Genomic DNA, 24,244 nt, shown 5'->3' with positions numbered 1-24,244 from the left:
GGCAATGTTCCCTCAGGAAGGTAAGAGTACAAAGGCCTTTGCACATGGTAGCGGTACTAACGGTAACGAGGGAAGAACTGCTAGGACTGGCAAACTTCTTTGCAGACAATATGGAGAAAACGCTGAATCTGAGTGAAATTATGCGGTGTTTCCAACGATTAATTATTTGAAATAATAAAAACTTGTTGTTTCTTTTTCGTTGGTGTGAATATTTATTCTTAAAAAAATTATAGGACAAACGGTTTCGTCTAGGGCAGAGGCAACTCTTCAGACGCTGCCTCACCTCTGCCCTGGGAGCAGCGTGACCGTGAGTGGCATCAGATGGAAAACGCTCCTTTATATATTCAGGAAAACACGCCAAGGGTGCGAATTGTATCCAATCGAAACCAATAGTTTGAGCCTGAGCTGGTTAAAGCTATCCTAAACAATTTATTTATTCTTGTTCCCTTGTTGACTGGTTAGCACTGATGAAGGGAACAACTGGTTCCCGAAATATCGGTATTTGCAATAATAAATATTCACACCAACGAAAAAGAAACAACAAGTTTTTATTATTTCAAAACGCTGAAGGAACTGATCTATAACAGATTTCTCCCCGTTGTTGATTTATTATTGTCTTAAAATATTATGATCTAGTGTTTCTAATGAAGGGTACGTGACAAACGCCGAAAGGAAGGAGTGGCAAATGAAGTGACAACAAGGATAGAGACAATCATTAGCGCGAACACAGTGAACACATGACAAGATTAATTAAAATTTCATTCGATTTCTTACAGGGCATGAAGAATTCGCCACATAGGTTTCAACTAGTCAATCCACATAATAGATCCAACTGTAATGTTTTTTGTCATCGCTAGAAATTGCATCTATTGAAGAAGGGCGATCAAATTCAAGTTTGCAAGAGACTCGTCTGAAGTGACTCTTGCCACGAAGCCTCACGCGAGGTTATCTGGTAAATTGCGAGCTGGCCCTCTGAGAGCATATGCTCCGAGAGAATTCTTCGGGTATGTGCTCTCGATCCGCTTTTTGCGGTTGGCCCCTTTGTGGGAGTAATGTTTAGAACATTTAAGTTATGTTAATATAAATAGAAAATGTCAAAATCGTTTTCTTTAACTTAAATTAGATTAGATTAGATTTTCTTTGTTTATTTGCAAATATACATATTTCGATAACTACTTGTCGTCTTCCCCAGTGCTTGGGTTTGTATCCAAACCGAAGCGAAATTTGTTCAGTAAAGTTAAAGGAAAGTGTTTTGATTTTTTTTTTCATTTACATCGTTTTATGGTAATTATGGTTGTGCCCATATCGCGGGCAGAGCTTCTTGTGAGCTGAAGCGTAGCCCTTAGTTGCGCAGAGGTGTTAGATAGGCCACGTCTTGATATGAAGGCTGAGCCTGCAGCTTGCTCTGGTTGGGATCAGTCCGTCAATCTACTCACGTTAAACCCCCGAACCTTCATCGCCATGGATCCATGAAGGAAAAGGAAATCCTGCAAAAGACTAAGGTAACCACTGGAGAATACATCTTTATGGTGCTAGGAAAACTTGAACGCCGTAAACGACGCCCTTTCCAATCCCACAATTTTACAGCTATTTTTACTTGAACTGATTTTAAATTTTCACGACGACATAAAGGATTTTATGGCTTTGAAAGACATGACTAAACTATAAGACAACACTCGATTTCACATAGCAGTTCTAGATCCTATTTGATCAATCTTCTATAGCCTGATTAATTGACCTTTGATTCATAGCATTTTATGCGTTTGGAGAAGCACTAGCAGCACTGACTCCAAGGTAATGCAGTGATGAAAGCCGTTGCGTGCAGTTAGTTGCTAATAGAATCCTTTCCACAAAGCGATATTAAGGTCAAGCATACAAACTAACCCGTTCGGAAAAGGTTATATTGAAAATGATGTGTACTTGCGCTTTTATTATACCCAGCAACCATTTCTTGAAAATAAAGTTTCAGTCACAATTGATTTGCCCTTCAATGTGCTTCCTATCTATTCACATGTGAAAGAAGGGCATCAACATGGAATATTTGTTTTGCTTTGGTATTTTTAATTACATTATGTTCCAGTCATCAGCACCCGCTTTTGCTAATCTACCCAAGAAGTATGTATGGTAAGAGTAGGCACTAACAAGCTTGAACCATACTCTACAGATAAGCTGCTATGAATTTGCTCTCCGGAGAGACCGAGTTTATTTCATATACATAATGCAATAAATATGTAAATGTTTGGAAAAGACAATTCATCATCATCAACGGCGCAACAACCGGTATCCAGTCTAGGTCTGCCTTAATAAGGAACTCCAGACATCTCGGTTTTGCGCCGAGGTCCACAATTTCGATATCCCTGAAAGCTGTCTGGCGTCCTGACCTATGCCATCGCTCCATCTCAGGCAGGGCAAGACAATTGCCTCCCGAAATACCGGCATACAACTTGGTTTCGCTCCCAAGTATTTCCATTTGAAATGGACACCGTAAATAATAAATTATTCAAAAAAGTATAAAACAATCTGAGAAACATGAATGAAGTTACATCTTCCATCATCCGTAGGTGAATGGAGACATGACAGTGAATATAGTCCTGCCTATCCAGGCTGACGAGTAAATTATGTTTTCACAAGGTGAGGTCATTCGAAAGCCGTCTCATGCGGATGTGGGAAGGAGTCGATTGGCGCTAAAGACGAACAAAGGCGTTCTTCTCTGACAAGACATTAATTTGTCTGCAAAAAAACATTGAACAAATTTAGTGAGAAAATACGAGAATAGAATGGATAGATAAGCAATATTGATTCGGAATTTAATGAAATGGAAACTTGAACTTTAAGTTTCAGAGGGTCATAAAAATCTGGGACAGGAAGATTCAATATGGAGACTGATTGACAGTTAGCTTAGTTCTAGAACTCTGTCAATTCATAAATACATTCATGGCAGTCGAACCTCTATAACTTGCAATCTACGCATTCCTTTTCATATTGAATGATAAGAACTCACGAGGTATTCACCTCAATACTATTTTTTTCATCGACCTATTGTCATTTCCAAATAAATGTCTATCGTCAAGTCAAAAAAATAGCTCACCATTTCCATTGTTCTACTAGATTCCCCACGGCATTCGTATCGAATCAAAAATTGATTTAACGTCTCCGAAATGTTTATATGCTCAAATGAATTGTACGTAATTATACGTCATAGGGTTGGCAGTAGAAGATACTGTGTTATCACTTTTGCCAAATTTCATCGTACCTTATCTACAAATAATGGATGTGAATCAATAATAATGTTTTCTAATAAATATTTGCTTTTGAAATAGGAAAGTGGAAACATAGCAGGAAGCATTTCAACATTATTTTTAATTGTTACAGGAAAATAGAAAAAGAAAATCATATTTGATGGATGGATGCAAAGTTTGTATCGGGGATCATTTGTAAGTCGAAGGTGCCGCCATATCAGGTCATCGATAAATTTGCACCCCCACTTTACTAAGCAAATTAAGGACACGTCTTCTTTAAACGGCGCAGTATATATATATATCGACTGCGTTGCTTTTCTGCTTCGATTGCATACTTCGTTCATTGTCATCGTAGGAACATGCTTAATTGAAAGCTTTAATGAAAGTCTGCAATGCCTTTCTGAAGACCACAAGGCCTTGTTACTAAAATAAAAAGGACAAGTCAATTGCGAGTAAAAAATTGTCAAGGACAGTATGTCACCGGCTCCGGCTATACGTGAAATGTATAAGATGTACATACTTGTATCTCTTCTTATACGAATGCTAATACAAGGGATTTCATAGTCATGCCGCATATCACATTCAGGTTGCAGATAGGATGTCACTGCAAATAAGGTTTCTCGTGGAAAAGTCTGTGATATCACTTTGTAAATAGATTATGCAAAGAAATAGCTGAACTTTTCCTGAAGTATTAGCCTTTGTGGTCTATGGAGCGATTACGTTCGCAGATTAACGAGGATATATTTTGCCAGGTAAAGAACAGTTTAGAAGAAAAGTTTCTCTACTTTTCCCTTATAAGTCTACATTAGCAGTTACAGGTGTGTGAATCACGCACTTCATTCACAACTTTCATATGATCCAATTCATTCACACATACACAGATGAAAAATTTTCAACAAAGTCAGATGTCCTGGTAGAATTTAAAGGACAAGGTATCCCTGGAACTACCTAAATATTTTCCAAATGCTGATATAAATCACGCTTTAAATCGACATGACAATATCTTTCCATGAAACCCGTTCCAAAACATTTCCACACAAGAAAACCTCTCACATTGTCACACGCTTTGATATGAAACAGTTTAACTTCACCAAACACTATTATTAGGAAGCAAGCAACTTCATGAATATTTTACCGGTTTTCAGCTACTCTAAATAATTGAAAAAAAATCGAAAACTTTAGAAAATTTTCCTTAAATACGTTGTGTCTAAGCGAATACATGCAACACACCACCAAGGAGGGCTTGATTTTTTCTTGAAGAGGAAAAACCTCTCCCCTCACGAGAGCGCTACAAAAAGGCAGCGCAGACACTGCCATCTAGCTATAAATGACAACAGCACTAGAAGTGAAAAAGAACAGAAAAAAAAAAAACTACAAAAACAACAACAATACAAACTAAGCGTCGCTAAAAGCTGTGGAGTATGGAAAGTAAGATTGAAAAATCAATAGAGAGAACATACCCTCTCCCGCTCGCCTACAATAAAGCGAGAGAGGAAAATATGTATTTTGAGTCGTCTGTCTCCTGATTATTGAATGCCTCCACCAAGCCAGTACACAACATAACGTTGGTTGGGTTCAGGAGCTGCTTTGGGGAAGGACTCATGGAGGAAGAATCTCCACACCATGCTCCATCTTGCTATGCCTACGATACTTCATTAAATGTTCGGTACGTTTACGTACGGAAGAGAATACAAATTCTGGTACTGAAGGCTCAGCATGTACGGTATCTGAACGCAGGACAGTGTATTGAACAGCGGACATAAGGGAAACTTTCAATCATATGATCTGGGGATGGTACAACTGCGTGTCGACTTGACAGTTCCAACAGTGGGGGTGAATACAGTCTGTGATTGGAGAGATTCGCAATTTATTTTGTTGCTTGTTTTCATTCAAACCAACGAAAATTATATACAAAGGACGAAGGAAGCTGGTAAATTGCCACAGCAACCAAAATTTGGATTTTGAAGCAATATACTCTATGATACGTCGAGATTGCTTAAATTTGTCCAGCGAAAACACTATTTAATAATTCCATAATGAGAACAGAAATTTGTAAGTTCCTTTCAGGACATTTGATAGTCTACTTTAAGAGGATAACATGAAGTTAAAGCTTGGACTGATTGTGTAGGGATGCGATGTTCTGAAAGAACAATGACCTGCGGAAATCTTACGTTAATTTCCTTCAACATATATGTACTCTGCATTATGCACACATCACCAAAGCCGACTCAAAAGATATCGAATCTAAAGTAAGACCAGAGCGTCCATCTCAGTTGACGCAACAGGACGGGTCCAGCATGCACGGCGACAGGACATAAGCAAATTGGTCCGAGCCACGAAAATACGGGTCTGCACGGTACATAGTGGTACCCTCAATGATAAGATGGAGGAACTCGAATGAGACCTCCGAAAGAGGCACATCGATATCTGACACCTTCAAGAAATACGATGTGACGAGCGCTTTAACAACGGCTATAAACTTTTTTACTTTGGTAGCCTACGCGCTCAAGATGGTGTCGGAGTACCATCTCTGAGAAATTATCAGGTGAGATGAGTTGACCAGTTAATGAAGCTTACTTTTATCTCAGTTGACCGAAAGATTCATTTCTCTACCGCACACACCACAGGCAGGACGATCCGAAACCGAGAAAGACACTTTCTGCCAATTGCTTGACGACTACACTTTGGAGCGCGTAATAAGAGTGACGGGCACATTGTAGATTTTGCCGGTACTGACGACCTTGTTCATGTGAACACATGATTTATTAAAAGTTTTACTCATCTCCCTACATTTTATAGTGGCAATAGTGAAACGCAGATCGAATATATTTCCATAAGACCGAAATTTCTCACCCTCATTGGCTGCAAAGCTATCCTTTATAAGACCATCGTACCTCAGGACCAGGCTACGATTGCTCCCATGCGAATTAAACCATCATTAAACCAACGAGAGGAACGAACCGATCAGATCTAAATGGTGACGATTTAGTGAGGAACGAGAAGTGATCTCACGCGATTTGCTGACTGTTATGGACGTCGAAGAAACGTGGAATCAAGCTAAAAATATGATATACAAAGCAGCCTATGCAACCCTCGGTGTCACTAAGCCTGGTAAGCAGCTCATCAACTGAGATATTTGGCCTTGGAATGATCATGTCAGAATGAAGCTCCACGAAAGAAATGCTTCCATTATAAGTTTTTCGTTGTTAAAACGTTGGCCCCATTAGAAAATTTACAAGAACGCAAAACGGAGAACGAGAAAGGCTTCTACTGTTATTCCAGCGGCCCAGATCTTTATGATAAATTAGATATTCGGGACGGTGACAGCGATCTTTATGTCAAAAGCCAACAACAACCCACACAGTATATCAAACACTTTGTTCCGTTTGTAACAAGAACGATACTTTGCGTACAGTCCGACAAGTCGTGACGGACAGATGTCGGGAACACTTTGCTCACACTCTAATGCAGAGACTGCTGAACCTGGCAAGAGATATGCAATAGAACTAAACAATGGAATATATGCCTCAAGTGGCAGACAAATTGTACTGGAAAATTCACCCTCTCTGGAGGTCAGCCCTAAGGATTCTGGGGGGGGGGACCTTTTATTGCATTTGATGGTCCCTTTTAGTTCGGATTCGAGGGTTACAAGATCACCACATCGATGAAAAACGTAACCCAAAAAACAAAAAAAAAACCTCAGGAAATAGAAAATGAACTGTGTTCAACAAGCTAGAGAAACCCACATCAGGAAAGCGAAATCCTCAAGAAAACAACCCAGGCTAGTTCATTCCCAGCAAAGTGTCCCTAGGCCCTCGTGCAAATGAACCAAAAGGTTACCACACAGGAGGAAGGATTGTCCAGAGAAACTGACTGGATCTTGCAACCAAGAAGAGCCGCTACGAAAAGAAAAGCAGACTCGCCATCGGAAATCACTAGACAAAGTCCCGCGAAAAGCGAAAAACGCAACGAAATTGAAAGTGCCAATTAATTTTAGTGGAATCGTAACAAGACAAAAACAACAGGTCCCCCAAGGTTGTGGCTAGGGAACTTCACCCAACGTGCCAAAAAGACGACATTGTAGACTATCTAAAGGAAACGGGGTTTAAAATCCTAGACGCTGTGAATATATTGAAAAAAAAAGTAAATGAAAAGAAAGAAACAATAATCAGTAAGCAAGGGCTTCCACTGTTTATGCTTACGTTTGACAATAGTGAAGACCCAAAGAAAAATCACAGCTGAAGAGCTATCCTTAATATGAAGGTCAAAATAGAAGCATTGAGAATAGTCCGCGTCCCCAGTGCAAAAGATACCAAAGTTTCAATCACACTCAAAGGTATTGTAATCGAAATCCAAGCTTTGCAAAATGTGCTGATGACCATGAATCACCAAAATGTCTAAACAACAGAGCCAACACCCAGCCAATTATAGAGGCTGTCAAGTAGCGAAAGAATTACAGAAGCTGTCCACTGCCATCAAATTTGGCTGCTCCCGAAAAAGGACAACCTGAGCCAGACCAAAACAACACCTATTAGACCCGAGAACATAGAATACTTACAGGTCGCAAAGCAAGGTACACTGACTAAAAAATATGACGATGGTAACCAAATACTGAAAATTATTTTAGTTAGACTTGACATTTTAAATAGGAGACTAGACTTGAATTTTGGCAAGCTTAAGCAGTATAGTGTAAGGAGACAAAAATATAACAAGAAAACCAAATGACAAGTGTCCTGGAAATCATAGCGTGGAAAGCAAATGGACTGCAATAGCACCCAAAGAAGTTGGAAGTCTTTCTTAATACTGAGAAGATAGACATATATCTTATCTCAGAAAGCACCTTACGGCGTCCACGAACACTAATATGCATGGCTTTTGCTCATATCATTCAACACATCCCAATCAGCAAGAAAGGAGGAACTACAATCTTCCTTAAAGAAGATATCAGACACCGTCAAGAACAAAAAATTCAAAATGAACAAATGCAGTTTATGACTGTCAGTGTTCAACTATTTAATAGTTATGAAAATCCCAATATACTATCCGCCTCGATCTTCTGTCGCTCGAAACGTCTCACCATTGGGTCAAAGCTCTTATTGTATAAGACTACGATCTTGTCAGCCCTTGTGTATTCCTCGGAGACTTGGGTTCTTAGCAAAAGAATTGCGAGCTCTTGGCCGCGATTGATTGACTTTTGGCCCTCTACATGAGAATGGACGATTCCGTAGCCTACATAACGGCGAAATCTATGAACGTCAGGTTGTGGATAAAATCCGGTTCAACAGATTGAGGTGGGCGGATCACTGAATCCATAGGGATGAGGATGATCCGGAAAGTCTATAAGGGCAATATCTATAGTAGAAAAAGAAGACGAGGCAGACCCTGCCTTAGATGGAACGATTATGCAAGCCAGACAGCTTCTAGGGATATCGAATTGGTGGACCTTGGCGTAAAACCGGATGTCTGGAATTCCTTATTAAGGCAGGCCTAAACTGGATACCGATTGTTGCGCCGTTGGTTTTCCGTGATTATTAAAAGAAGCCCAACGATTTGATGACCGGGTCATAACGTTCACTTCCATCTCAGCTGATCGCACGAATCATTTATTCACCGTATATGCACCAAAGACAAACTAACCCAATGCCGAGAAAAGTGCCTTGTGGCAACTACTTGACACACAACTTTTTCACGTTCCTACCTACGACTATATTGTCGAACCAGACTGCAATTCCCTATGAGACTATTATACCACAGCATCGGCCGTTTTTATGTGTGAATCAAACCATCATTAAAGCAACGTGAGGAACGCACTGGACCACTTCGAATCAAATGGTGGTGATGCCGTGAGAAAAGGGAAAAAGTGATCTCACGCGACCTCGTCAATTTCAACTTCGTCAATTACTAACTTCGAATAAACGTGGAATCAAACTAAAAATATGATCCACGATATGGCCTGCCCAAACCCCAGGGTTACCAAGCCTGGCATGCGGTTCATCAATCGACATACTTCGTTTTGAAAAGACTAGAGGAGAAGCAGAAGCTGTTATCAAAGTTTTTCGCCGATAAGACACTGGAAAATTTACAAGATTCGAAACGGGAAGAATGCTCTCGCTGTTATTCGAACCGTCATTTTAAAGAACTGGGCTTTCGGGACGGTGGGAGAGAGATTTTTATCGATACTTATGATATGGAGCGCTTCGGTTACCGACCGACGAGTTGCGATGAGAGAGCTGAACAAATTCTTCCGTTAAAGGAAGAATTTGTTCATTCTCCACTTCCACACTGCTTACATTTGGAGCAATTTCACCTGCATGGGTCACTAAAGTCCAAGAGCGCATTTAAACGAATGGAATCGGGGAAATCAACAGAGGTTGAGATCCAACACTGTAGCCCAGTGAGTTCCTCAATTGCATTATTCAGAAGAGAGAACCATCTGATTGGCTAGAAAGTACAAAAGCAAAATATTCAAATTACCGTGCGGTCCGATTTTTATCCCATGCTGTGAAGATTTTTGAACTCATTTTCGACAATCGCCTTCGCAACATCGTTCAAATAACAGTGAATCAGGCCGAGCTTGTCCAGAATTGTGGTCTTACTGATGCAATATACGCTGTGCGGTTACTTATGCAGAAACGCCGTGAGAAGCATCGCCCTTTCAACATTGAATTTCTGGATCTAGAGAAAGTGACACCCGACCGGGTGTGACAAATTCATCTGGTATGATTTATGGCTGAACCTAGTGCAAGATAAACTTGTTCGCTAGTTCATTTGCTCCACCGCGAGTTCAAAGTACGGCAGGTATATTAAGACCACTTCGTATCTCTGTCGGTGTTCATCAAGGTAGTCTTCTTGCCACTTCTTTTTGTTCTTGTCATGGGGTGCTCAGAGGTGGCGGTGAGGAAGACGGGGCGGCAACCCTATCGGTCAAACCAAAATCAAGTGGCCGAGGAGAACCTCCATAGTGGTGGCACCGGGAGACACTGTACTCACTTTGGCTTGCTGGGCGTGATGCAGTAGGCGAATGCTCCAAAGGCCTAATCAGGGCGATCAGACCCGAGTCTGCACGGGGACACATCTGAAGTGGCAAATTGGTCACGAAACCTTACCAGGGGTATACTGGTACAATGGGAACCGTGAAAGCCCCTGGACTCACATACTTCGGGTGAACTCCTGTTGTATGTGAGGATAGCTCGGTTATTTGCGGTTGGCCCCCCTAGTGGGAGTTTCATGGTGGTTGTGGTTATACTCAAGCGAGAAGAGACCTTCGGGCCTCGGCGTGGTGTTGCGTTTCAACACGGGTGCCGTACTCCTTAGTTCGGTAGAGATTTAGGTATGTCTTGCATCCACCAATATGAGTGCTTAGCCATGTACTTGGTATAGACTAGTACCGTTGTTGCTTGTCTCAGCGGGGCTCTGATTGTGGTCACAAAATCAATCCGTGTCTTAAGAAGACCGTCGAATTAAGTCGTTTAGACAGGTGCTCACGTTAAACCCTCAAGGATTTAACTGTTCTTGCCATGGATACCCCAAACGGGGTATCTAGCGCTCCACCCACTACTTCATTCAGATGACGTTTTCTTAGCTTCTTACAAACTTCATCTCGAGCAACCTGTCCAAAGGTGGAATGATCTTATCTTATAACGTGGTCTGAGAAACACAGAATTTTTGACGACTGACCCCAATGAAACAATAATATAAGGGCAGAATTAAGCAGTTAAAGTATTTCGGGCCAATGTTATCAGCCAAAGGTGATCAGCGCTATGTAATTGCTTCAAACAGCAGCGTAACTCGGAAGTAGTGATGTTCAACAACCATCAACGAACGTTTCAAATGCAAAATCCAACACAGTTTAGTACGCTATGTTACTGTCCTTGGTTTTGAATGTTGAACTACTATTAAAGACATTGAACCGCGCCTCCCAGCAATGGAGACTGTGATGTTGCGTTAGACGAGTGACGTAATACACCATGGTCACGACTGAGGTTGTGTAATTCGCGCAAAGGAGAACTCTCTTGCTAAGATTGATTTGAGCATCGAAGTCGAAACAACCAAATGGCCGACTGGAACAAGGATGGCTTGAAATAACTCCACACAGATCAAACCTAGTACCGAGACAAATGATCGAAACGAGCCGACTCCGCTACAGCGGGTTAAAGGCTAAATAAGAAGAAAGATAAAGACTTTTTGCTTTGACTTACAGCTCACTTTTTGGCACTATATACATTTAAATTTATACAATTTTCAAGTCACCATTTCGATAAACAGAGTGAACCAGAAGAATGTCAATTGCGAGTGCGAAAAGCTTGATCAGTGTTATGAAAAACGAAAATGAAACCTTGGAACTTAATGCAAAGCAAGGATGTTTCGACAATTTTAAAGAAAGTTTTGGATTGGACATTTTAAAATGAAGTGGGACTGAAGAAAAGTGGGGAGTGAATGCTGATGATGAGGAAGCAAGAGAATTTCTATACTTCAAAGAATTTTACCACCAATAGGATGATCATATCCTGAAGCAAATTTTTAACGTCAATAAAAGAGGACTTTATTGAAAACATTTACTGTCGCGTGCATTTATTCCCAGTTGCTACACCAAGAGTAGAAGGCTCCAAAAATCAAGCTACTGGTTGTTTGAATACTTCATAAAAATACTTAGATTACTTCAGCATTATTCAATAATTGATTCAGATCCAGAACAAAATTATGACCAGCATTCAAGGAATACTATTTATATAACAACTTATCGCACAAGGGTTTTTTATTAGCTCCTTTTAGATATCCCACAACTACCAGAGTGACAAAAATACATTTGGAGATAACCTTCTTTCTCGAGGAAGGCAGTCTGATTTAACAACTGTCAACTGTCCAGAAATGGCTAGGTTTTCTCCTAACATTGATACCGACAACGATTTAGAAAGAATCAATAATGAAATCCTGCAGATTACGAATACTATAGGCTATGGCAAATTAGAAGGAAAGAAACGATTTGAAGTAATCAATCAAACCTCTCTAACGAAGAATGACTAAGTGTTGTAGAAAATGACGTAGAATTGTCGCAATGAAATTAAAACGTGTGAGAAAAACTGTTTCCCACCCAAACATGTTGAGATTTTTGGAATATTTGAAAGACGACAAGACAAACAGCGTTTATTCCATTAAACGAAAGTGTTCGATGTTATCGGGAATTGAGAAAATTGAAAGCAAATCAATCAATTTCAACCCAATTTTCCGAACTGTCAACATTTTCTGAATGGCAAAATACAGCAGCGAGTAATTGTGATTTGTTATCAGGTGACAAAAATTGAACCATAAATATTCGTATTTATATTTTTATCTTGTAATAAATGCGTTTTATTTGGATTTTTATATTAAAAATATTTGAGTTCTGCTTTCTCAACTCGTTTATAACTTATGCTACGTAAATGTGAAATATTAATTTGTATGTCTCATAAACAACATGAGACAATTAAACGAGAATTCAGATCGTCTTTACGTCATGCATAATAAATCTACTTCGACTTACGTCAATTTCGAACTTCAGATGAATTTTCATGAAATTAATTAACGTCCAAGTCGAAGTATCCTTGAGTCGTTAGAATAGGCATTTACAGTATTCCTGATCATCTTTCCAAACAAAATGAAGAGGGTATTCAAAAAAATAATGATATATCTCGGTAGAGTTTTTGAAACCCTAAAGCCGTTAAAAATAAGAAATTTGTTTATCGAGCCAATAAACGGTATAATGACATCTCTGTCGATGACAGACCTAGAAGCGGTCGATCACGTGAGACACGGACCCAAGCAGCAATCAAATCTGTCGCCGTAGAATTCGCAGAAATTTCTTCGGTAAACAGAAAATTTTGGCTGAAGACATGAAAATTACAGTCAGGACTACGTCGGGCACCATAAAAGAACACCTTAAGCTCGGAACTTACCGAGGAAGTACTAGGCACCGCTTGACAATGGCTTTGATGTAAATAATAGCGACGAAAGCCAAATATTTACTTCAGCGACACAATGACGACAGGTACTAACAAATTCGCTTCACAGATGAAAAAATATTCACCGTAGAAGACAAATTTAACCGTCAAAATGATAGATTGTATATACACGGCTGTTAGCAAGCTAGAGAATAAAATCTCAAGGCAGAACGAGGACATCATCCGGGTTCCGCGATGGTTTATTGGGGAGCTTCGTACGAAGGGGTCACTCAGTTGCACTTTTGCGAACAACGGACCAAAACTCGAGCTTCTAACTATCACACTGTTTCAAGGAAAATAGTAAAACCATTAAGTAACAGTGAAGGAAGGCCTGAAAGTAAAATGGGCCCTTAAGAAGGCTCAGGACAGATTTAAGCCATCTTTATCGGAGCCAAGAAAGCGGTTTACAGCGTATGAGGAGAATATTCCCGAAAAACCCAAACTTGAACTCAAGAGGAGTAGATAAGGGGTGAAGGCAGGAATCATGAAGCCCGTCATTAGCTATACTCGTGCGATCAAGGGCATTCGACTGAACATACTACCAAAAACGTTTCCTAAGCAAATAGTCACTCGCGAGGAGCAGGAAACTATCGAAAATCTTGTCGTCAGCCAGATGTGCATGAGATAGACTACGGAAAATGTGTTCACCGGGATACGCTTTCCACCAGGTCATATACTGGTGGACTGCGCGACATAGACCACTGCGGAATGACTTAAGACTATAGTCCATAAATTGGCAGGCTGAGAAGGAGTAGAATTGTCGACATGTGCTGAGGACGATAGGCCAAGGGCACACAAGGTGGCAGTATTCCTTCCTAAAGTCGCAACGCTAGAGACGGAGGATCTCATGGCCTCTTAATTGTTCAGAACGATGATCTTCATCCTGGATTGTGGAGAATTTTCAGAAGCAAGGTGGATGAGAAAGGTTAACTCCTCAAGATTGGGGTGGATGACCAATCCCTGGAGGCGATCAACCCAATCCCTGGAGGCGATCAAACGTCGAATTTGCACAGCGAAAGCCGACGAAGGACACTCTGGAGGAGAGATCGAAACCTACCAAGATCTCCGAAGGAATCTCGGAAAGGACTGGATCAAGCAGGGAAGTAGACCTGTTGCCCAGTGAAGAGAAGAAGTTGGGCGACTTAAACCTAGATCTTCTAGGGCTCAGGGTGAGCAGCGATTTGCAAAAAAGCGCCATGTTGGAGATGGAAGGTGATACTCCGACAGTGAAGAAGAGGTCCAAACACACACTAATGGAAGTGGTGGCCAGCAGTAAGATAACCCAGGCAAACCTCCGCCATGCAAGAGCTGCATCTGAAGTAATTGCAAGGGCAAGTCCCAAGAATAACATTGGAATAGTGCTGGCTCAGGAGTCCTGGGTTTAGCGGGGCAGATTCGCGGTCTGCAAGAAGGAAGTATGCAGATAATTTGGGGCTGCGAAAAACTAAGAACTTGCATCATTCTCAAACGTAATTTAAAATGTACGTCTTTCAGAGTTCCTGACCGAAGACCTTGTGGCTAACCAAGTTTCACTGGAAGCCGAGGGGAGTACTCAAGAGGCGTTCGTGGCATCGGGTTATCTCCCAGGAGACAACATCCGGATCCCACCGGAATCAGTCGTTAGACTGGTAAAGTACTGTGAGAAGAGGGCGTTTCCTTGGCTGCGATGTCAACGCCCATCACGAAGTCTGGTGAAGAAGCAACGCCAATCGAAGAGGTGAATACCTTCTTGAATTTATAGTATTCTCAGCAATAAGTTAGAGATATATAACATAAGAAACACTTCAATATTCGTGACCAGCATTAAACAAGAGATGCTAGACATAATCCTAAGGAATACTCTGATGAACGAGCTGGTCAGGAATTGGAGGTTGTCGGATGAGCCTTCTATATCGGATTACAAAATAATCAGATTCGACATTAGAAATGGAATCTAGAAAAATATGGAACCCCAGTAGAACAGACTAGGATTGCTATGAAAGACCTGAGTGACAACATGACTCATCTACAGGAGAGCGGTGACATTAGGAGCGAACTGGAACTAGAAATAGTGATAGAAGACCTCTACAAAGTCGTTATCGACGCATATGAAGCCATCTGTCTGGCTAAGACAGTTAAGTGATCAAGGGATGTACCCCGGTGGGACAGGAAAATAGCCAGAATGAGAACAGAGGTATGAAAACTCTTCAACCCGGCAAAAAAGCCAGAGACTGATCGAGGTACAAGAATGCACTGACTACGTATAGCAACGCGATCAGGGAAGCAGAACGGAACAACTTCAAGCAATTTCATAAAGGGATCGAACAAACCGCAGAAGCAACCAGGGCACGTTTTCTATCTTTCTGAAAAAGGAAGATTGCAGTTTCACCGAGAATGAGGAAGACAGAGTACACCTACTCCTCAGGACTCATTTCCCGGGGTCCTACTCCACGGCGGAAGCCGACAACATAACGCCTGACATCCTAATAATGAACAAAAGGGGAACAAAGAAGAACTGGAAACTAGCGAAAGAGGGCAGTACGAACCTTTAAACCACTGAAATCACCCGGAGTAGATGGCATCTTCCTAGCACTACTCCAGAGAGGTCTACAAATCATCTTCTAAGGGTGATAAGGAGCAGCATAGCCCTGGGACATATACCAAGAGCATGGAGGCGGGTAAAAGTGGTCTTTATTCCGAAAGCAGATAAGAAATAAATATATATAAATAATAATAATAAAAGGACATTCAATCCAAACTGCTCTGTATCAGCTGAGGGATGTATTATGGGATGCCATAGATACCAACGGAATAGAACTGTGTGCATTTTTGGATATCGAAGGATCATTCGACAACACATCGCACACAGAGTTACAAAAGCAATAATTTGCAAGGGAGTGGGAACCACCCTTTCTGTGTGCGTAGAATTTTAGAGTAGACAAATAGAAGTGCCGACAAGTACAAATTCTATGGTCATGAACATTGCTCACAGTTGTCCACTAGGTAGGGTATTATCATCATTAATGTGGAGCATGGTAATTGATGAACTCCTAGAAGACCTAACAAACATTGGAATACCAGTCTAGGGTTACGCTGATATTGTTTCAATCTGCAGCGGCAAATACGAAGGCACCCTATGTGACAGAAATCAAACCGGACTGTGAATCACTAGTAACTGGTGCAAGAAGGAGGGGCTGCGTTTAAATCCAGTCAAGACCAATATAGTACCATTCATTAGGAAACGCAAGTTTGTTCACCAGAGCGCCATTAGATTACATGACATGAACGTGAAAATATTTGGACCAAAAACTACTCTGGACACACATAAACACATGTTGAAAACATATGTCGGAAAGAGAGAGAGTCATAAGAGTTCTGACTTCAGATCCATAGCAGGGGAGGATGCACTCCGAAAATGCTGCATTAAATATACACTGCGATAGCAAGACCAATGATTGCCTACGGGGCGGTAATCTGGGCAGATAAAACGAAACTCAGCATAATAGCTAGGGAATTACACAAACTGCAAAGGCTGACTTGCGTGTGTATCAGTAAGGCAATGAGGACTTAGTAAACGACATCCCCAGAGATCCCGTGCGAATGACTCTTCTCCATCTGCATATACAGATGCAGGAAAGGAGGGAGATCTTTAGAATACCCGGGAGTACCAGTGGGGCGGGGAGCTGCCTAAATGGAAGGAGAAGTGATATTCTTTCTAGGCGACATTCCGAATTACTGATACCAGGGGATAATATGATAACAAAGTTTCATTTCGGTAAGAAGTTTGAAACATGTTGGAGCAACAAGCAAACTAGAACAGCGTGCCATTAACATACGGCTTAACTCAGCCGCTAATTACCTGGTACACTGACGCCATAGACAGATGTGCCTCCTTCAGCCTCGAAAAGAACTATAGCGGGCAGAACATTGCTGTTCCAACCGACAGCCAATCGGCTATTGGGACACATAGGTCAAACTAGGTTAACTCTAAACTGATATGGGAAAGCCTTGAGAAACTGAATACGCTCTACTCGGACAATAAGGTGTAGATACTCTGGGTTCCAGCCATGCTGCCCCGGAAGACAATGAAGCAGCGGACAAACTGACCTAAAAAGGGACAAGGACGCCTCTACCCTTCTGTGGAATGGGAAATGGACATGTTCTATATGTTGTTCTTGGACAGTGTCCCTCACTTGTGGTAAGTAGGCCGAGACACCTGGGAGAACACGTACCATCAGATGCCAAGTTGAAATACCTGGAAGTAGGGCATAAAATAAAATGCCTAACGATTATAGGCTCGTTTGACATACTGTAGTTAATAGATATATTATGATCAGTAAACGGGACATAATAGCTCTTTAAGACCGCAATTTTCCTTAACAGAATAATAATAACATGTAATAAGAAGTGGATCATTTATAACAAGTATGCGTGCAGGAAGCGGTTTGAGCCGGGATCAACCATTCCGAAGCCCGAATTACACCCAATAAGGTTATGTTCTGTAGTTGGTGGTATTGAAAAACGATAGTATATAAAGTACCACCAGACAGCGAAACAATCAACTCGGGCAAGTACTAACAACAACAAACCTCATATAAGTTTTCAGATTCATCACAGGTATTTGCACTTTGAGGGAGATGAATGATTTATCCAGCGTATATCCCAAATATTCCACCCTCAAGAGAGAGAGAGAGAGAAAGGAATTATAAAATTACTCGGCAGACGGACAAATAGTTATAGTATTCAATAATGGTGCAAATATTGCAGTTTAAAATTACATTTAACTACAAAAATTAGATTTTTACCGGAAAATTTGCATTGATTTTTTTGGCTAACCTAATATTATTATTTTTAGCCCAGCCAGTAAAATAAAAAAAATACACAATAAACTAGCTCAAACCGGAATCTGAAGTGAAAGAATTAGCGCTTCTCTGATCTTTCCTTGAATTTGAACCAGTGTTGACTTATTTATATCAATAAACAACCACATGACGAGCTGACGTAAATTTTCAAAATTTTGCATTCCACTGCAGAAAATATATTTCAGGAAAATATTTTTATAACTATTTTAATTTGACCTGAAATTTCTATGGAATGGATAGCCCAATTCAGACAACAATAGAATCTACGGAATGGAAAATTTAGAATCTCGTGACCAAGCCTCCACTAGTTCTAATTGGAAATCTCCGAAAAGATGACGACTTCAGGATGTTTCTTGAGATGAAAATACATTTTATTATTTTGATTTTATATCTTGTGATTGCATTGAAATGTTGCAGTCACAAGATAGAGAATCAAAATATCTGGTATCTGATTGATGATGAAAATATGACAAAATACAATGTTCGCCGAATTCCGAACAACCGGAACGTGAAGATGAATGTCTGTTGTTTGAGGATAAAAAACTGTTACAGATCATTAAGCAGCTGGTCCTGTGATCCCAAAGTTAATTGCAAAATGTATTATAACATTCTATTTATTTTGATCCCATTTCGCAACTAACATCGTACATCGGAATGTTTCTTATACCGTCTTTCAATAAGAACACATTCGAGTTGCATGAAAACTTTGTAGCATTTGCAGTACTTGGCGAGGATAATCGTTCCCAAAAATACTCATCTTTCAGCTTGCATGCCATTCCCATCCACTATTTATACCAAACACTTACAGATTCATAAATTTTGTGTAACATCCATGACTAAGTGACTAAGTTGATTGCAAGCTGGCACTCATAGAAACACCGAATCATTCAATACTGCAAGAACACTCCCAGCCACTAATTTTGGCCTTCATTCTCATTTCTCGGCCACCAAAATGCGCCGGTTTCAACAACCTACATACGACCTTCTAACAATATTCATTCACTCATAAATTGTGGCCAAACTTACCCGCTAATTGTGCCAATGGGGTCAATTCTCGATTCTTGGATATGTTAAAACGTGAACTGCTCTGGCGTTTGTCCTTTTTAATTAGCGGCCCCGATAAATTCAGTCCTTTGGCAATTGGAGTGGGTGGAGGAGCATCACGTGGTGGTGTTGTTTTTGTTGTTGCTGCTGCTGTTGTTGTGTTTATCGTTTCCTTATTGTTTGTCTGCAAAAGTAGGAGAACACACAAAGAATGACATTAATATCGTTAAAATGATTCTTATCTTGGAAAGTTTATCGGTTGTCGTTCGCCAGTCGACTTGTTGGCATGGTTTCTACACTAATTATTATGTTACGCGGAATGGAAGGATAATTTGTTCCCTACATTCCCCCTTCTGTTTACGAGAGTATGGACACAATGGCCGTATAAAGGTGCACTAACCTTTAATACTGTTCGTGACAAAATAGGTAAAAATATAGCATTAGCGTCTATGGGACTGGGGAGACAAACAAAGTCATGTCCACCTCATATGATCAATAGTTCCTACAGCACGTTCTTTCATGTCATGGGAACTACCCCCCGAATTGATTGACCGTAATCCTTTCTGTATCTACGCAGATAAATGACGTCACAATTTAAGAACGAAATCGGAGGACGCGACCCAATAGTTTAGTTAATTTAGTTAACAATTTTGAAGAGTCTGAATATATCAAATAACCTCAAACGTCAATTTCTTTCGCGAGAAGATTATAAGCTGAGGATATGCGCGATCCGTGGATCTAGTGTGGAATACTTACTGGACCCACTGGTTTCAAAACGTATTAATCGGGAAAAGGAAGCCTCATCCTTCACAAAGCACTGAATTCACAAAAGACAAGCAACTGAACCGCTCACCGACCTGAACGCAAACTGATGTCACCTGAGACTGAGACTAAAATGCGGCAAATTGATACGGTACAAAGCAAAAGTGTCAAAATTATGGCGCCAATCCACCGAACTTGCTACATCAAAGGCGCAAATTTCGAATTAGTAAAATTGATTTTTGTTTTAATTATTTAGAACATATTAGGGTGGAAAAACAAGAAGATAACAAATATTTGTCGAGAAAAAGAATGGATCACTTATGTTTGTATATGTGGCACCATTTCCCCCTGCTATTGGTCCTCGAATGATTCCCACGTCCTTAGACTGCTACTAGTCCAAGAACCATTTGACGACATCATCTACATATAGCATGTGGGGGTCATCGATCAATAGGTGAAAATTTCCTTGGAGTATTAATTTTCTTAAAGACTCCGTCCTAGCTGAAAACGATCTATCGGCAGAGGCCCCTCTTGTCCTGTAAAATTAATTCTCTAAAGCCAAAACGTAGTGGAGCCGCGAGCAAACCGATGATGATAACGGCGAGCAAAGCGTCAAAAACAAACACAAGAGGAAATATGGGACTTCGCATATAGTCAAGCGCTTTGGTCAGTGCTATCATGGTCGTTTTGTTTGCCACCCACTATGTTTTCATACTAAGAATATAAACGCGCACTATGCGGTTGGGTATCTACGGCGCGATCAGCCAGAAAGGATAATACAACAGCTCCCTTAATGAGAGGAACTGGAAACCTGACTACGGCCGGCCTGTCGGTGACACTGTTCCCTAACTCTTCCAGAAAACGGGAGAGGAAGGCTCAGCAGAAGTGATTACAGGCTTGTCTGTCAGAACCTTCCCTTTCGCCTCTACCAGGAAAAGCGGAAAAAAGGGAAGCTGGTGATGTGGACGCAACTGGTTCAGTTCCGGTATGTGGAAACAAATCCATGCAGCCCAGACACCGTGAACCTAGGAAGGCTCTTAGCCGACGACAACGGAAGGGACATGAGGACAGGGCCGTTGCTACACGACCAAATATGGCGATGTTCAGAGAAAGTGGAACTTTCGCCGGAAGGTGAGGGCAAGCTTGTAACGCCGATGAGATGCGTCGGTTTCCACATTAGGTTAAGAAGAGGAAAGGCTCATAAGGAAATGCACAGTAGTGGTGAATCGTATGCGCTCGGCAACGTTCCTTCAGAAGAACGTCAGCAAAGGCGTCAAAAACGGGCTGATGGAACTGGAGGAACTATTGGATCGCATCTTCTTCTATAACCGAACGTGGAGAGCAGTGGAAGACGATTGGAGTGCAGAAACAGCCGCACTCTCCGCTGAGAACGCTGCTTGCGTCAAACGGACCGCAGATAGCCCACTGCAAAGCGAACTGGGGAAAAAGCGGAAAGAGGACGACGTGCCCGAAGGAGACTTTATCGAAGTAGTTTCCAGGACCCAAAAAAAGAAGGCGAAGAAGGAAAAAAAGAAACAACTGACTCCGCCGCCAGAGACACGTCTGTCCAAAGACAAGGAGGCCGCCAACCAAAGCCAGGGACAGAAAAGACGAGGGAAAGAAGAAAGACTAGACAGCGGGAGAATCAAAATCGGATGGATAGTATGCAGGGTGCGAATGCGAATAGTCCCCACCAGGTGCTACAGGTGTCCGGACTATGGACACATATCAGCAGCTTGCAAGGGTCTGGACAGGAGGACAGTATGCCGGAGAGGCGATCAAGTAGGTCATCAAACGAAGACCTGCAATGAAAGCGAGAGTTACGTTCACTGCAGGGATCATCACGCAAAAACCTGCAAAGAAAGCGAGAGTTGCGTTCTCTGCAGGGAACGTGGCGCGTCTGGTGAAAGCGTCGCACACACTGCTGGCTCGGGACGGTGTCCGATCTTCAGGGCGGAATTGGAGAGGGCTAGGGTGCGAACGGCATGATCCGCATTTTGCAAATTAACATGCACCGGAGTGCAACCGCTCACCAGTTGCTAGCAAAGTTCGCTGCGGAAGTAAATGCTGATCTAGTGCTGATTAGCGAGCAATACCGAAACAACGACCCGTCCTCATGGAATCTCTTATCGGGTACCGCTGCCATCTGGGTTCGGGACGACGTTCGATTTCGTGTTCTTGCCGAAGACCGGAGGAACGACTTTGTCTGGATCCAGTGTTTGGGGATATCGTTTTTTAGCGTTTACCTGACGCCGAACGAGACGATGCCGGACTTTCGGCCCCAGCTTGATGCTCTGGAGGACGCCGTTTCAAGCACGGAGGGACGAATCCTGGTAAGCGGTGATTTTAATACCAGGGTTCTTGAATGGGGAATGCCTTGGTCAGACTCCAGAGGGAAACTGATTCTGGAAATGGCGACGAGAACCGGGCTCCATACTAGGTACCGACCAGATGGATCGCATTGTGCGGGCATTGTTCCCCAGACCCCCGGTACGGGTTGATCGAAATAGCGCAAAAAGCGTCGAAAATGTCCCCCTTTTCATAGTGAGAGAGCTCGAGGAAGCCGTTCTCACTATGAAAAACAGGAAGGCGACAGGTCCTCATGGCATCCCGGAGGAAGTTCACAAACTGGTGTTCCAGCAACGGCCAGAATTGCTGCTTGAATGATCAGTAAGGGTAAAGGAGACCCGGAGCTCCCGTCTGCGTACCGACCGCTCTGTATGCTTGACACGGCCGGAAAAGTGCTCGAGAAGCCCATCAGGGGTAGACTCGCTGATGCGATCCGCGCTGCCGGGGACTTATCCGCAAGGCAGTTCAGGTTCAGAACAGGGAGATCTACAGTGGATGCAACAAGTGCGGCAACGTCGTCTGCATAACGGACTAAGCGCGACTCTTCGGCCATATCGAGTCTCAGTAGACTATCGTAGGAAGCGTTCCAGAGGTCCGGTCCTAGGACGGATCCCTGTGCTACTCTTTACGTGATTTCCATCCTTATTTGGCCCTCTAGCATTAGACCCGCGGTTGAACAGAACGCACGGTGAGATTGATTACTTCCTTACCAAACTTCTAAGTTGGCATGGAGGTTTTCAGTTTTATCTGCACAGGATCGGGAAGGCGCGATCTCCTGATTGTGTCCTGCAATGGAGTGGCGGACGACGCTGAACACACTTTTTCTTTTGTGGGAGGTTGGACGGCTTTCGTCAGCAGCTTTATGCAGACACAGGGGAGCTCTGTCCAGACAGCAATGTCAAAGAGATGCTGAAGAGTGCTGGCAGCTGGAATCGTATTGCGCATTATGTTTGGACTCTTCTTATTGCGAAGAAGATTGAACTCAACCGGGGGAGGGATCGGACGGTGAGGAATCCCCTGAATTAACAACAACTCCCTTCCTCCCCTCCCGTTGGTGAAAGGAATTCCCTGACTCGAAGGTTCCCAAAGCCGGGAGAGCGGGAGGGCTAGCCTGAAGTAATGTGTCAAACGGTTCCAGGCTAATTCTCTGATGACAGGGAAGTGTTTAGTTGGTAGTCCGCCAGCGTGCTGTTGCGGGAGTCCAACACTCTGTGCGTAAACGCATTCCTACTTACCCTACTTGGCTACCGTAATGATAATGGTGAGAGGTTCGTGGATTTCTGCAACTTCCACCGGGTCGCCATTGGTGGCACATTATTCGAACACATAGTCTGCCATAAGGTTAGTAGGGTTTCATCCGACCGATTTGGTACGACCAATCAGATCGACCATTTCGCGATCAACAGTAGATTTAGCTGTCTCCTTTAGGTGCGTAACAGGAGAGGCGCCGACATTAGCGTCGAAACCGATCACTATCGAATGGTCGCTTACATTCGCTTTTCAGGGAAGCGGAAGATACCGCAGATCGCAATGTGTTCAGGAATATATACCGCATCACGAAAGAGCTTGCATGTCAGGGGTCGCAAATCTTTCAATAGTCCTTTGAAGGACGCCAACGTTCGACTTTTCATCCACGATGATGAACTGGAGAGATGGAAAGAATATTTCGCCACGGTTCTGAACCGTATCACATCTGGAGAAGTTTCTTCTGGATGAAATGGCTAGCCATCGCAATATGTGGATACGGACTGTTCCTCCAAGCAGAAGAGAAATTATTTCGGCCATCAATTCGGACGGTGTCCCTACAGAGTCATTTATCGCTGCACCTGCAGTTGGGAATCCAAGACTTTTCCCAGAGAGTGGAAGAAGGGGATGAATTTCAAGATCCCAAAGACGAGGGCTCCTTTGCGTGTGGCATTTGGACGAGTATAGATAGTTCCTGCCGTTGCAAAAATAATTGCCAAAAAAATCCTGAAACGCATCAAGCGTCGATTAATTTGTATATCTAGGAAGCGTGGTTTCAGCCGACGGT

General features: G+C 42.2%; 1 protein-coding gene across 7 annotated transcripts in view; it reads right to left on the bottom strand.

Annotated features, from left to right (window-relative positions):
• The window catches only part of LOC119659134 (serine/threonine-protein phosphatase 2A 56 kDa regulatory subunit gamma isoform), a 144,829-nt gene that overhangs the window by 93,899 nt on the left and 26,686 nt on the right, over window positions 1-24,244 (bottom strand). Inside the window, exon 3 of one of the 7 annotated variants that reach the window (XM_038067065.1) lies at window positions 19,084-19,285. In XM_038067065.1, coding sequence (XP_037922993.1) covers window positions 19,084-19,285 — 202 coding nt within the window. Of the gene's footprint in view, window positions 1-4,187; window positions 4,508-19,083; window positions 19,286-24,244 lie in introns of those variants that run through there. The other 6 variants (XM_038067062.1, XM_038067063.1, XM_038067064.1 and 3 more) reach the window with 6 other exon arrangements.

This window comes from Hermetia illucens, chromosome 6 (genome assembly GCF_905115235.1).
Source record: "Hermetia illucens chromosome 6, iHerIll2.2.curated.20191125, whole genome shotgun sequence".
Lineage (NCBI taxonomy): Eukaryota > Metazoa > Arthropoda > Insecta > Diptera > Stratiomyidae > Hermetia > Hermetia illucens.
Note: the sequence above shows the minus strand (reverse complement) of the source record. Positions and strands in the feature narration are given on the sequence as shown.